The following is a 13,298-nucleotide window of genomic DNA, read 5'->3' as shown; positions in this document are numbered from 1 at the left end:
TAGCCTTTTGTTTACAGAACAAGACCCCACGCCCATCACGTCTCTTGCTGGGTGATTAGTCTTTTTCTGTAATGGGGGATTGTGATGCTATTAAATACAAGGGAAATCAAATGACTGCAGGTTGCTGCTGAAGGGCAGGATTTCTCATGACATTGTATCTGAGGATGTGGTTTTTTTCTCTCTCTCTCTTTTTCAACAGCAACATCTGCGCAAGTGGATGGAAGTGGTGGTCATCACCCACAAAGGGGGCCAGAGGAGTGACGGAAACGTGAGTGACTAGCTTGTTTCTGGGAGGGTGTCCATGCTGCACAGCTGCTGTTGGCAGTTAACCGTGATGCCCGCCAGGCATAGAGATTACAATGTGCCGTGTGCTTTATTGCTCCTATTGGATGAACAATCTCCGTTACGTTTCTTTACTATTTGCCTTTTGCTCACTGTAATGGGACTTTTCTGTCGCCCAGCACTCCAGAAGTGCGCAGTGTGGCTCCACTTCACGAGTCCCTTTTAAGCAGTGCATCTTGTGTTGTTTGGTCCATAGTGGTCCTTCAGCTCCACAGTTCTTGTTTCCCTTGCTTCCTTCACTCAGTAGTTGGTAATCACTTCCCGGTGTCTAACTAATTGCCCAATAAAAACCAAGAGATTCGTTGGGACTTAATAAAGCATTCCATAAATGCCAACCTGGGTATTTTCTAGGAACGGCCGCCTCATCCCTCAGTTGGTCATTAAAAATTAAGTGATGAGCACACACAGCAAATTTACATCGTTTCTAGGGAAAACTAATATAACTAAGTCTTCCTAAGTATCTGATGTCTGTCCTGAAAGCCTCTTGTCTCTTAAAAATGCTGGTTTCTTGCTGTTCTGACTGTAAAATTGTATATGCAATTTTGACAGTGTTTTCTCTAAGTGTGGTACCGGATGGGACATTTTATAGTAGCGTCCCTAATCCCGGAACCCCACTAGTCAGGGCTCTTGTCCCTTGTTCTTCCTTGTTGGATGTGTTGCCTCATTCCAACTTGGAAACTTTTTGGGTTTTGGTTTTACTGTGTCATTTGTTTTGAACGTCCTATATTTAAAGTGTTTTTTGTGTCCTGTTCCTATTGCTTCTAAGGTGCCAGCTATGCAGATAACAATCAGTATTTAAAACTTCTTTGCTGTGAGGCCCATTGTAAGATTTCTTACTTGTATTTTAAAAATCAGATAAGGTCATGTAGGAGAGCAGAGAGAGCTGATGGAGCCCGAGCCCTGGGATGGGTGCAGCCAGCTTGCTGCTGGTCCTCGCATCTCATCTCTTAGATGCTCACACAGACCTTAAGAAATAAACTGGATCTTCTAGAGTTAACATCTGAATTAACTGTCCAAAAACCAGAGGGCCTATGAGATGGTTTAGCTGATTAAAGGCTCCAGTCATGAAGCCTGACAATCTGAATTTAGTTCCTGGCACCCACATGGTGGAAGGAGGGGACTGACGACCTGAAAGTTGTCTTCTGATGTCCACAGCATCCCCTGGTGTATATCCGCATCCAATAAACAAATTACTAAGAAATATTTTAAGAACAAAAAAGGCCAGAAATCTAATATGTAAGTAAATGACTTCTATTGGCTTAATACTGTGAACTTGTGTAGAATGTTATTTGGAGATGTGGATTGAGAAGGCAGGGGTGCAGGCCAGTCCCCTTGCATGGGACATTCTGCTTGCGCAGGGCAGAGCACATTGATGGCCATCTAAATTCAGGCCACAGCATTGGATTTCACGGCAAAGCGGATACCCATGGCTTCCCCCAGGGCCAGGTCACTGCTCAGCTCTTGAGCTCTTAGTTGCGATGCCTTATTTGAGTATATGCATAGCTGACTGAAAGATAGACACAAGCTCCTGCAGTTTGATTTCTGGGGATTGAGCTTTGGACAGGTTCCATGCCTGGGTGACCTTACCTTTTTGACACTGAGCCTATACAGGACCGTGTGTGGTATCTCTGCACACATGCACAGTGCTGGTTTTACAGAGATCTCTTGACCACATAACTGGTATCTGGGGACGTTCTAGTTTTTTCTCTGTTGCTATGATAAAATACTCTGACCACACACAGGTTAGGTTGAAAAGGATTTATTGCCATTAGCTTACAGACCATTACTGAGGGAAATCAAGCCGAAACCACAAAGGAACAGCACTTGCCGGCTTATTCCCAAACTGGTTCTCATGGTACCACCCACACTGGGCTGGGCCCTCCTATATCAGTTAATCAAAGCAATTCCTTGCAGATATGCCCATCGGCCAGACTGATGTGGGCAGCCCCTCAGTTGAGACACTAGGCTGTCTCGAGTTGACAGTTAACACTCGGGTGAAGGTGGTTACACCAATGGCCAACTGTTCTTCATGGGTTGGGGGCTTAGACATGCTTGATAGATTGCCTGCTTCTCTCCTGCCGAGCTGGGGAAGAATTTGTCCTTATATTTATAACTGTTTCAGCACTTGACATAAAATTCTGAATTATTCACTCTGAGAAGAAAGTCTTTTTAAAGCACGTTTGCGTACAACAAAGTCTTACCATTTCTCTCCTTGCGTAAGAATTCTGAAACTACGATTTTAACTTGTGGTTTAGGAAAGAGCCCCAGTGTATTAGAACCCTGTCCGACGGCTGTTGACATGTGAGGGCGGAAGGCTTGTTCCGCTTCAGAGCGTCTAACTACTGTGTGCTTTCTGATTATCGTACCTGTACTGTCCTGTTACCCCAATAACCCTGCCTGTGTTGGAGTATGTGGGAAGTTTCTCTGTCAATGACATCAATAGAAAAAGATGATTTTCCTCCCCATCCTCAGGAGAGCATTTCAGAGTGCGGGAGGTGTTCCTTGTCTCCATTCTGTCAGTTTGAGGTGAGAGCAACCTTCTCTAAGTCAGTTATGACTTGCAATGTGAAGAACACTTTTGATTTTTCCGTTTTCTTTTTTCCTTCCCATTTGGTTGCCCGTGTTTTCATGCTGTGACTTTTGTTTTGGTTCAGCCTGCCATGGAAGGGGTAGAGGTGAGAACTGCAGTGCGGCTGCAGGCGGGGGTTGTTGTCGCATTTGGTTTTGCCGTGACTTTGTTAGCTGTGTTGTGATCCTGTAGTGGACAGAGTGCCTTGTGCCCTTGAGTGCGGTGACCTGTACTGTCTTGTCTGTGGCGGAGCTGTCGTAGTATCATTGCTGTGAATTGTCCGGATGCCAAGCATGTTCTCTATTAGGACGTTTAAGCCAGATCCTAAGTTCTCGTGTTTTCTGTGTGTCAGAATTGCAGTCTCTCAGTGCTAGCTAAGACCGAACAAACTCCCCTGTCCTAGCGTTCATGACAAGCGCAAGCCTCCAGCAGCCTCCTGAGAAGAAAGTCCTCATGGGATATCCAGGCCTGCTACAAGTTGGGAATGATTACACTCTGTCACACTGACGGCTCACTAGTTCCCTCAGACTAGATAGACGCTGTTTCACACACCCATACACACACACACACACACACACACACACACACACACACACACACACACCGGCTCTCATGCATGCCCCCGCACACTGATACAGTACAGCACTGTGTCATTGGACAGTCAAGCCAAGCTTCCCTCTGTAAAATGGGGATGATAATGCCTTCTTGCAGTCTTAGAGAAAGCAAAGGAAAATTTTTCCAATATTCCTGCTTTTTAAAAAAATTTTGTGGCATAAATCACCATTTTTTAATGTTACTTCTGGAGAGAATATGCTCTCCTTAGATATGAAGCGGAGTGGGATGATGCTGAGCGATGTATCTGCAGCTTGGTTCCTGCTTTGATGGTTAAGTGCCATCTCATCCCCATTTTATCCCTAAGAGCCCCAGATACAACTTTCACATGGTACATGGTGGTGTTCTGGGCTCTTCCCTTGCCCAGCGACCAGGGAGAAATCCCTTCACAGCAGAAGGAAACCTGAGCTGAGATTGGGGTGTGGGACTGACCCTCAGAGCAGCCCAGCCCCGAGTGGTCTGCACGTGGTAGAGCAGAGCTCAGGAGGCCCCACACAAATGGGACCCAGCCCAGTTTTGTCAGCTCTGTCTCCATCCTGGCCAACAGATGCTCAGCACCAGTCCATCCCTGCCCAGGCTGGGGTTTCCTTGCCTGGGTTTGAGGGCATCCACGTGATGAGTGAATGGCCCTGTCACACCCCGGATGTGGCTGATGGTCCCTGCCTCCTTGAGAAGGGTCGGCTCTGACACTTGTCAGTGTCCTGAGAACAAAAGACATAGTAAACACACGAGGCACACTGAGCCCTGTCCCCCAGAGACAGATGAGCTGCAGGTCGAGGGCAGTGAGTTTCCTCGAGACAAAACAGAGCTGTGATGTAACAGGTCTGGTAAGTCGTGGCTTTTCCGTGTTCACTCTTTGCTTCGGTGGCCAGCCTTGTGAATGTAGCTAGACGGTAGTAGGGTCTGTAGTGAGCACTCTCCTCCAGTCACAGAACTGATCGACCTGTTTGTGGTTTCTGGCTTCCTTTATTAGGAAATGAAGATTTGCTCGGCAATTATAAACCTTTTCCATCTGATCCCAGCTGCACCTCAAACGCTGGTCAAACCTTTGCTAGAGGTTGTAATGAAGACGGAGCGCGCCATGCTGATTGAGGTACGGTTAATTCTGACTAAAGGTTAATTCTGATTTGCTTCCATCTATTGCTTGTAGTATTTTTGTTTTGTTATTTTTTATTTTCAAATGTATTCACTTGACAGTTTTATACTCTATATAATACATTCTAAGCATATCTACCCCTTCCCATCCCCCACCAATTTCATGTTTTTTTGTTATGTTGTCTTTCTGTTCTGTTGTGTTTTGTGACCCGTTGAGTTTGTCCAGCCCACCTCCATAACCCTGTTAAAATACCCTGTATGAACTGGAGCATGGGCAAACACGCCTGTGGCTATGTGGCACGTATTAGTTTTGATGGTTTTTTTCTTGAGTTTTTAAACTTTGTGTCTTAAGAATTAATTGAATTTGTTTTTTGCCAATTTCATACGTGTACATATTGTACATCATGTGCCCTTACTTACCTCTGCCACTTCTGTCAATTCTCCCTCCTGCCTTTAGACCCTTTTCTGTGTGCCTTTATTTATTGTAACCCATGGAGTTTAACCAGAACCAACCGAGTGACCATGGGCATGAAATGATCCACTGGAGTCTCTTGGGCTCACCAGTCATCCCAGTCGTGAAGACACTGACACCTCCATCTCACCCCATCTCCCAGAATCCATCAGTAGCTAATAGTCTGCAGAGATATGACTGACGGTTTATTGCCAGGCCCAGTCTCGTGCAGGCTCAGCTGATGAGATCACACCACGTCGGCTGTGCCGCATGTGTATCGGGGGTGATGGGAAAGTCCTGCTTAGCACTGAGCACTCATCTGTTCTTACTCTTGGCGCCTTGAGCTGCCTGAGTCTCTGCGTCATGTTGTTAGGTATAAAGAAAAGCTTCTGTGATTAAGACTGAGAGGAGTGTTTGCCTGGGATTGTGGTCACCATGAGTCTTTTTAAAAGAACAAAAACGACAACCTAGCAGTGGTGGCTCACTGCTTTAATCCCAGTACTCAGGAGGCAGAGGCAGGCAGATCTTTGTGAGTTCAAAGCTAGCCTGGTCTACAGAGTAAATTCCAGGGTAGCCAGGGCTACCTAGAGAAACACTGTCTCGAAAAACTTAAGAAACAAAACAATTACTGGAAAGTATCATACATGTACCACAGTGTAAATGTGAATGTCAAAGAATAACTTGTAGGACTTGCTAAATATCCCAGGCTTTTCTTTAACTTGGAGCCATCCTTTGCACTGCGCCTGGCTCATGTTGTTAAAATGCTTTAAATGAGAAAATTTGACAGTATAAAGATACTGGCATTAATACCTAATTATGGTGTAATTGGAGGGGTTGCCTTGTTATCATGGTGACGGCTGGAAGTTCTTTGAAAAGGATGATGTGGGTTGCATTTCTGCCCTATGTTTTGTAGGCGGGCAGCCCATTCAGAGAGCCTCTTATCAAGTTTCTGACGCGGCATCCCTCGCAGACAGTGGAGCTGTTCATGATGGAAGCAACCTTGAATGACCCCCAGTGGAGCCGAATGTTCATGGTAGGAGCCTGTGCGAGTGTCGTGGGTTCCTGCAGAGGGCGGCCGGCCAGTGTGCTCGGCCTCCGACGGACCTGTGTTTCACCTCTGCGTATCCTGGCTTTGTGTTTCTCAGAGGTCTGGGCGTCGGGAACATGGTTGCTGTCTGATCATGTCTTCAAAGCTGCAACCCAGAAGTTAGTCAGGAGGATTTTCGTTGTTGTAACAAACGAATAGAGTTAGTGTTATAAATTCACAACCGCCAGAAGGTGGTGGAGCACACCTTTAATCCCAGTACTCAGGCTGAAGCAGGATCTCTGTGAGTTTGAGGCCAGCCTGTTCTACAGAGTGAGTTCCAGGACAGGCTCAAAGCTACACAGAGAGACCCTGTCTTGAAAAACCAAATAAATTTAGAAAAGATAAAAATTCCTGATTAGAAAATAGGATTGCTATTGGGAACCATCACCTTTTTCTTACTGTTCATGTGTGTGTTTATGCGTGTGTTCATGCCACAGTGAATGTATAAAGTTCAGAAGACAGCTTTCAGGAATTGGAAGTCACCATCCACCATGTGGGTTCCAGAACTCAAACTCAGGTCATAGGCTCAGTGCCAGCATCTTTACTCGCTGAGCTGACTTGTTGGTTCTGAAAACATCTTTTAATTTTTTATAAAGATTATTTTATGTATGTGGGTGCCTTGTCTGCATGTCCATCTGCCCATCAGAAGAGAGCCTTGGATCTCATAGGACAACAGTTATAGATGGTTGTGAACCATGTGGGTGCTGGGATTTGAACTCAGGATCTCTGGAAGGAAGAGCAGAAGAGCTTTTAATAGCTAGGCCGTGTCTCCAGTCCAGTATCTTTTTTATTTTTATTTAACTTTTTGGAGGGGGTAGTTCTCTGTGTGACCCTAGCTGCCCTGGGACTGGCTATTCTCTCTGTCTCCTGAGTGCTGGGATTAAAGGTGAGCTCCACGCACAGCCAGCAGCAGCTTTTCTAAGAAGGTGCCATGTTTTTTGTTTGTCTTTTTGAAGAAATGACCAACCAGGAATGGAAGAGAGTTTGATCTGATCCAAGCAGCTTCTTCATTCTTTTGCTTTCAGAGTTTCTTAAAACACAAAGATGCCAGACCTCTGAGGGATGTGTTGGCAGCAAACCCCAACAGGTTCATCACCCTGCTGCTGCCTGGTGGAGCACAGACGGCAGTCCGCCCTGGCTCACCCAGCACCAGTAACATGCGCCTGGACCTCCAGTTCCAGGCCATCAAGGTAGGACATCTGCATTAGAACACAAAGCCCCTTCGGTCAGCTGAGCTGCAGGTCCCTGATGATTGCCTCTTTCTTACAGATCATAAGCATCATAGTTAAAAACGATGATGCCTGGCTGGCCAATCAGCACTCTCTGGTGAGCCAGCTGAGGAGAGTGTGGGTAAGCGAGACTTTTCAAGAAAGACACCGCAAAGAGAACATGGCTGCCACCAACTGGAAAGAGCCCAAGCTTCTGGCCTTCTGTCTGCTGAACTATTGCAAGTGGGTGCATTGGCCTCCTCTCTGCCCAAAAACCTGCATTGTGACCTTGTCCCTAATGTGCCTCGTCTGGATCCTTGGATAGTATGGTCAAATTTGTTACAGAGGGTGAATGGTAGGTAACTCAGGTCTTTCAGTCAGAGGTCTTTGGACCCATGAGGACCTGAGGTTGGATCCCCAGAAACCTATAGAAATGGTAGGTGGGTGTGGCAGCCTGCTTGTAATTCATGCTTTAGAAGGCAGAGAGCAGATTTGGGAACCCTAGGGCAGACCGGCTAGCAAGATTAACCTTAATCAGTGAGTTCTGGGTTTGATTGAGAGAGACTGTCTCCCCTAATAAAGTAGAAGAACAATCTAAGACAATTCCAGACATCAACCTTGGGCCTCCTACACACTGGCAAAATCATGCCTGTACAGATGCATGCCACACAGATGAAAAATGGAAAAGGAAACGAAAAGGCACAAGTCTGGGTTCTGTATAGTTAGAGAATTAACCTTACGCCAACCTCTTCTTCGCCCTGGCCCTTCAGAAGGAACTATGGAGATATAGAGCTGCTGTTCCAGCTACTCCGAGCCTTCACTGGTCGCTTCCTCTGCAACATGACCTTCTTGAAAGAGTATATGGAAGAAGAGATCCCCAAAAATTACAGCATCGCTCAAAAGCGTGCCCTCTTTTTCCGCTTCGTAGAGTTTAATGACCCCAACTTTGGAGATGAGCTGAAAGCAAAGGTAAGTCCCATTGTAAGCAGGCGGTGGCGGCCCATGCTGGAGCTCTTCCTGGGGTCCTGGGCTCTGTTCCTGATGAGCCACAGCTCGTAGAGTGGGCCTGATGAGTGACACAGGGCAGCTCCCATGAACCAGTGTGCCTTTCCGTGTGTTTAGAAGTAACTTGTCTCGGGGAGGAGAGAAAGCCAGACTGAGAGGTTGGCACTCTGCCTGAAGTTCCAGGCTTCCCCTGGCAGTTGCCGTTTGGCTAGAAGTCAAGATGAATAGTTGCTCTGTTGGTCAAGTCTGCTTGCTGGTGCAGGATGCTCTTGCTTTGCACACACCCCCTAAACAGAAGTTTGCACAGCTCTGTTCTGCTTTGTGTTTTTCTTTCCCTAGGTTCTGCAGCATATCTTGAATCCTGCTTTCTTGTACAGCTTTGAGAAGGGGGAAGGAGAACAGCTCTTAGGACCTCCTAATCCAGAAGGAGACAACCCAGAGAGCATTACCAGTGTGTTTATAACCAAGGTGGTGTACCCAGGAGCACCCCTGTGTGGCGAGCCCTTGCAGCTGGGTGAATGTGTGTGCCTGTGGTAGGGGATTGTGGGAATAAGATTTTTCTCTCACCACGTGTGTATATGTCATGTGTGTCAGTGTATGTATGCATGTGTGCACACACATGATGCAGACAAATGAAAGTCAGAGGACAATTTGAGGGAGTTCTCTTCTTCTACCATGTTGTTTATGGGACTTGAACCAAGGTTGTAAGCCTTGGCAGCAAGTGTCTTTATCCATTGAGCCATCTCTCCAGACCTCAAAAGAATATTTTTAAGGTCTAATTTTAAGGATAAGACTTGTATGTTCATAATAAAAATCTAAAATGAGTTCCTGCTTTCGTGTCAGGTGCTGGACCCTGAGAAACAGGCAGATATGCTGGATTCCCTGCGTATCTACCTCCTGCAGTATGCCACGTTGCTGGTGGAGCATGCGCCCCACCACATCCATGACAACAACAAGAACCGCAACAGCAAACTGCGCCGTCTGATGACCTTCGCGTGGCCCTGTCTGCTCTCCAAGGCTTGTGTGGATCCTGCCTGCAAATACAGTGGGCACCTGCTGCTGGCGCACATCATTGCCAAATTCGCCATCCATAAGAAAATTGTCCTCCAGGTGCCTCACAGGACGCCCTCCTGTCTCTCGTGTTTTTATCTGTTCCCCCACGGGTACTCGTGTTCTCTGGACAGTCTCATCTGCTCCTTTCCTCTCATTTTTTCTCAAAGCCACTAAAAATTAAAAAAAAAAAATGGGGAGGCACCCATTCCTGCCTTACAAAAACTGTAAAAAACAGTGGATTATCTTAATAAGTAATCAAAATCGAAAAAAAACAACATAGTTGAGGATGACAGGGACAGAGGAGGACAACCCAGGAGTTCATGAGCCAGGTTCTAACTAGCCCAGGCTGTCCTGGAACTTACAGTGATCCTCCTGTGTAGTATGGAGACTCTTCCATTCCTAGCTGTCCAGACCCAAATAATCACACAGAAACTATATTAATTACAACACTGTTTGGCCAATGGCTCAGGCATATTTCTAGCTAACTTTAACATCTTAAATTAACCCATTTCTATCCATCTGTGTATCGCCACGAGGCTGTAGCTTGCTAGGTGAGGTTCCGGCATCTGTCTCCTCATCTGTTTGACTCCGCCTACTCTCTATATATCTATGTTTGAATTTACCACCTGGCTTCACTCTGCTAAGCCATTGGCCAAAACAGCATTCACCAACCAGTAAAGCAACACATACACAGGAGGACTTCCCACATCACTCCTGCCTCTGCTGGAGCATCACCAGTGTTTATAACCAAGGTGGTGTACTTGGTCAGTGTGTATTTACCACACTGAAAATCTGTGTTGGTGTGTGGTTTTCACACTGAAAAACTGAGAGGGTATTAAAGACAAACTTCACAGTGTGAATGAACCCCTATCCCAGGATGCGTGCTCTCCCTAGTTGCTCTGCTCCTTTTCAGCCTCACTCATGTCCCCTCAGACACCCCTGCTCAGGGCATGTGACTTTCTGTCCCCTCAGACACCCCTGCTCAGGGCATGTGACTTTCTGATTCTTTTGAATTGTTAGTTTTACTTTGTTGTTTGTGTGTGTGTTGGAGAGAGGGAGAGATGTATGTGGGGGCGCTTACATGCTACAGCACACGTATCAGTCAGTATTCAACATCGTGAGTTGATTTCTTTATCTTTATGTGGATTCTAGGGATTAAACTCAGTTTAAACTTGTGTGGCTTTTGTTGTGCTGAATCATTTTATAGGCTTCTAACTCTGACCTTCCTATGAACAAACCTTAAAAATCTTTTATGTATGAGAGTTTGGCGTGTGTGTGTGTGTGTGTGTGTGTGTGTGTGTGTGCGCGCGCGCGCGCGTGCGTGTGTGTATATGGTATATGTGTTTACATATATGTGCAGGACATACATGTTTGTACACACATACCATGTCTGTGCACTGTATACAGAGAACAGAAGAGGGCATCAGACCCCTAGAACTAGCATTTTTTCTCTAGGTATTCCACAGTCTTCTAAAGGCGCACGCAATGGAAGCCCGAGCCATTGTGAGACAAGCGATGGCCATTTTGACTCCAGCGGTGCCAGCCCGCATGGAGGACGGACACCAGATGCTGACACACTGGACCAGGAAGATCATCGTGGAGGAGGGCCACACGGTCCCACAGCTGGTGCACATCCTTCACCTCATCGTGCAGCACTTTAAAGTATGTAAAGGGACAGCAGACGTGTGTGGTGCAGCCTCAGATGCTGGCTTCGAGCCCCTACTCTCTCTGTAGTAGGAGTGGCCATTCACCTAGGAATACTGAGGTGGTGCTGGCCCCTGTGTCTGCAGGTATACTACCCGGTGCGGCACCACTTGGTCCAGCACATGGTCAGTGCCATGCAGAGGCTGGGCTTCACACCCAGTGTCACCATTGAGCAGAGGCGGCTGGCTGTGGACCTGTCTGAGGTTGTCATCAAGTGGGAGCTGCAGAGGATCAAGGACCAGCAGGTAGGGTTGTCAGCCTTTGCCGCCCTCTCTGGGCTCCTTACACGTCTGCTGGTGGTCAGGCAATAAAGTCTGGTGTGTTTGTGTTTTTCCAGCCGGATTCTGACATGGACCCAAACTCCAGTGGAGAGGGTGTCAACTCTGTGTCATCCATTAAGAGAGGACTGTCTGTAGATTCTGCGCAGGAGGTGAAACGCTTCAGGGCAGCCACCGGGGCCATCAGTGCAGTAAGAACTTCTGCTTTCCTTAGGTGTACCCGCTGCCCTCCTGGGACTCTGCCTATATTCCTTGGTTTTTGAGCATCCTTGAGCCAACTACTCAAAAAACAAGTGGGAACTGAGAATAAAATCCAGGGCACAGCACTTTCCTGGGGGTCTTTCCTGTTTCCTGACGTTCCCCTTCACTGGCTTATACCATCAGGAGTCTGCTAGTTACTTGCAATAAAGACCACAAGAGGAGGCTGGGGTGTGGCCCAGCCCAGACTCTACCAGAGAGGGGCTGGAACAGCTGGTGATGGAGCGCTTGCTTAGAACCCAGCAGTGATGCTGGGTGAGCTCAGAAGTAGAGCGGCTGCCTAGAATCCATCCCAGTGAGGGAGGGGCTGAAGGAATGGCTGACTAGAGAGAGCTTGCCCGGCATGCGTAAGCCCTGGGTCATCATGCTCATAGCAAACCAAAAAAACAATACTCGTTGAAGCAAAAATGTTGAGAATACATGTCTGCTATGTCCACTTTTTTGATGTTTTCAAGACAGGGTTTCTCTGTTAACCCTGGCTGTCTTTCCTGGAACCCACTCTGTAGACCAGACTGGCCTTGAATTTTGAGATCCTCCTGTCTCTGCCTCCTGGGTTCTAGGATTAAAGGCTACACCACCACTACCCAGTCACTTGATTTTTAAAAAGACAGCCCATCTGTTTCGGTTTTTGATTGTTTTGTTTTGAGAGCAGCCTCCTAGAGGGTGTTGGGCATTGTTTCTGCTCGTGGTTAGGATGTTGATCTTGGGAGCCTTGAGCTCTCTTCTTGGCTGGCATCAGACGTGGGGCACTGGCGTGGCTGACACAAGTTTGTCCGACTCTGGTTGGCCTACTTGCTAAGGAGTTTCCACAACTGCCCAGGACTCCAAGTGAAAACCTGGACCCATCTCACCTTGCCTATTTCCTTCTCCCCAGCACCCATCACCTATACACCATCAGTTAGTTTCTGCAGCTCCCTCCCTCTTCCTACAGCTGCTTCCATTTCTCTCGCTGTTGATGTTGCTCTTCACAAAGCAGAATACCAAACACCTTTCTTTTCTACCTTAAGTGAGGGGAAACAAGGTAAAGAGTGGATCGGGCCTCTGTACTGTTTCTGTACCTACGTCATGAATATTCTAATAATTTCAAATTACAAGTGAAGTCAGAGTGTCTTGCTGGTCCTTGACAGCCCTGCTGGTGCACATACTACATATCTTCCCTGCACAGGAACTCCAGGCCTCCTCTGCACTTAACTCTGCTGTTGCTAACGTTTCTACCGAGAGTCCGTTTCTTCCCTCGCCACTGGCTTCATTTTTTCACGGCCATGCTCCCTCTGGCTGGCTGTCACATGAGTCATCACAGCACTGCCAGTTAGTGCATTTGTCATGTGCCCCTGCCAGGACTGTAAGGTTCACACAGCAGAGATCCTCTGCCCTCAGAGTCCTTCGTGCCCAGAATCTGGGAACAGCTGGCGGGATGAGTCCATACTCCATGGGAGGCGCTGGCTGTGGAGTCCCGTCCCACTTTTTTAAAGGACAGTCCTTTCTTAGGTGTTTGGGAGGAGCCAGTCACTGCCGGGAGCTGACTCTCTTCTTGCCAAGCCCATCGATAAGCAGCACACGGACACCGTGGTAAACTTCCTCATCCGAGTGGCTTGCCAGGTATGGTACTGCATAACCCTGCAGCGTGGTGTCTGTG

At 47.3% G+C, this 13,298-nt stretch overlaps 1 protein-coding gene across 13 annotated transcripts in view; it reads left to right on the top strand.

Moving 5' to 3' along the window:
• Positions 1–13,298, top strand: part of Trrap (transformation/transcription domain associated protein) — a 96,783-nt gene that overhangs the window by 42,858 nt on the left and 40,627 nt on the right. For 9 of the 13 annotated variants that reach the window (XM_048436757.3, XM_048436766.3, XM_048436760.3 and 6 more), the window contains exons 31-44: positions 200–268; positions 2,815–2,868; positions 2,997–3,017; positions 4,497–4,616; positions 5,983–6,102; positions 7,182–7,346; positions 7,426–7,607; positions 8,135–8,333; positions 8,709–8,837; positions 9,213–9,479; positions 10,878–11,084; positions 11,213–11,371; positions 11,464–11,595; positions 13,151–13,261. In XM_048436757.3, the coding sequence (XP_048292714.3) occupies positions 200–268; positions 2,815–2,868; positions 2,997–3,017; positions 4,497–4,616; positions 5,983–6,102; positions 7,182–7,346; positions 7,426–7,607; positions 8,135–8,333; positions 8,709–8,837; positions 9,213–9,479; positions 10,878–11,084; positions 11,213–11,371; positions 11,464–11,595; positions 13,151–13,261 (1,935 nt within the window). The remainder of the gene's footprint in view (positions 1–199; positions 269–2,814; positions 2,869–2,996; positions 3,018–4,496; positions 4,617–5,982; positions 6,103–7,181; positions 7,347–7,425; positions 7,608–8,134; positions 8,334–8,708; positions 8,838–9,212; positions 9,480–10,877; positions 11,085–11,212; positions 11,372–11,463; positions 11,596–13,150; positions 13,262–13,298) is intronic. The other 4 variants (XM_085684007.2, XM_048436770.3, XM_048436771.3 and 1 more) reach the window with 1 other exon arrangement.

This window comes from Myodes glareolus, chromosome 2 (assembly GCF_982192425.1).
Source record: "Myodes glareolus chromosome 2, mMyoGla1.1, whole genome shotgun sequence".
In the NCBI taxonomy this organism is placed as follows: Eukaryota; Metazoa; Chordata; class Mammalia; order Rodentia; family Cricetidae; genus Myodes; species Myodes glareolus.
This window is presented reverse-complemented; position numbering and strand designations above follow the sequence as displayed.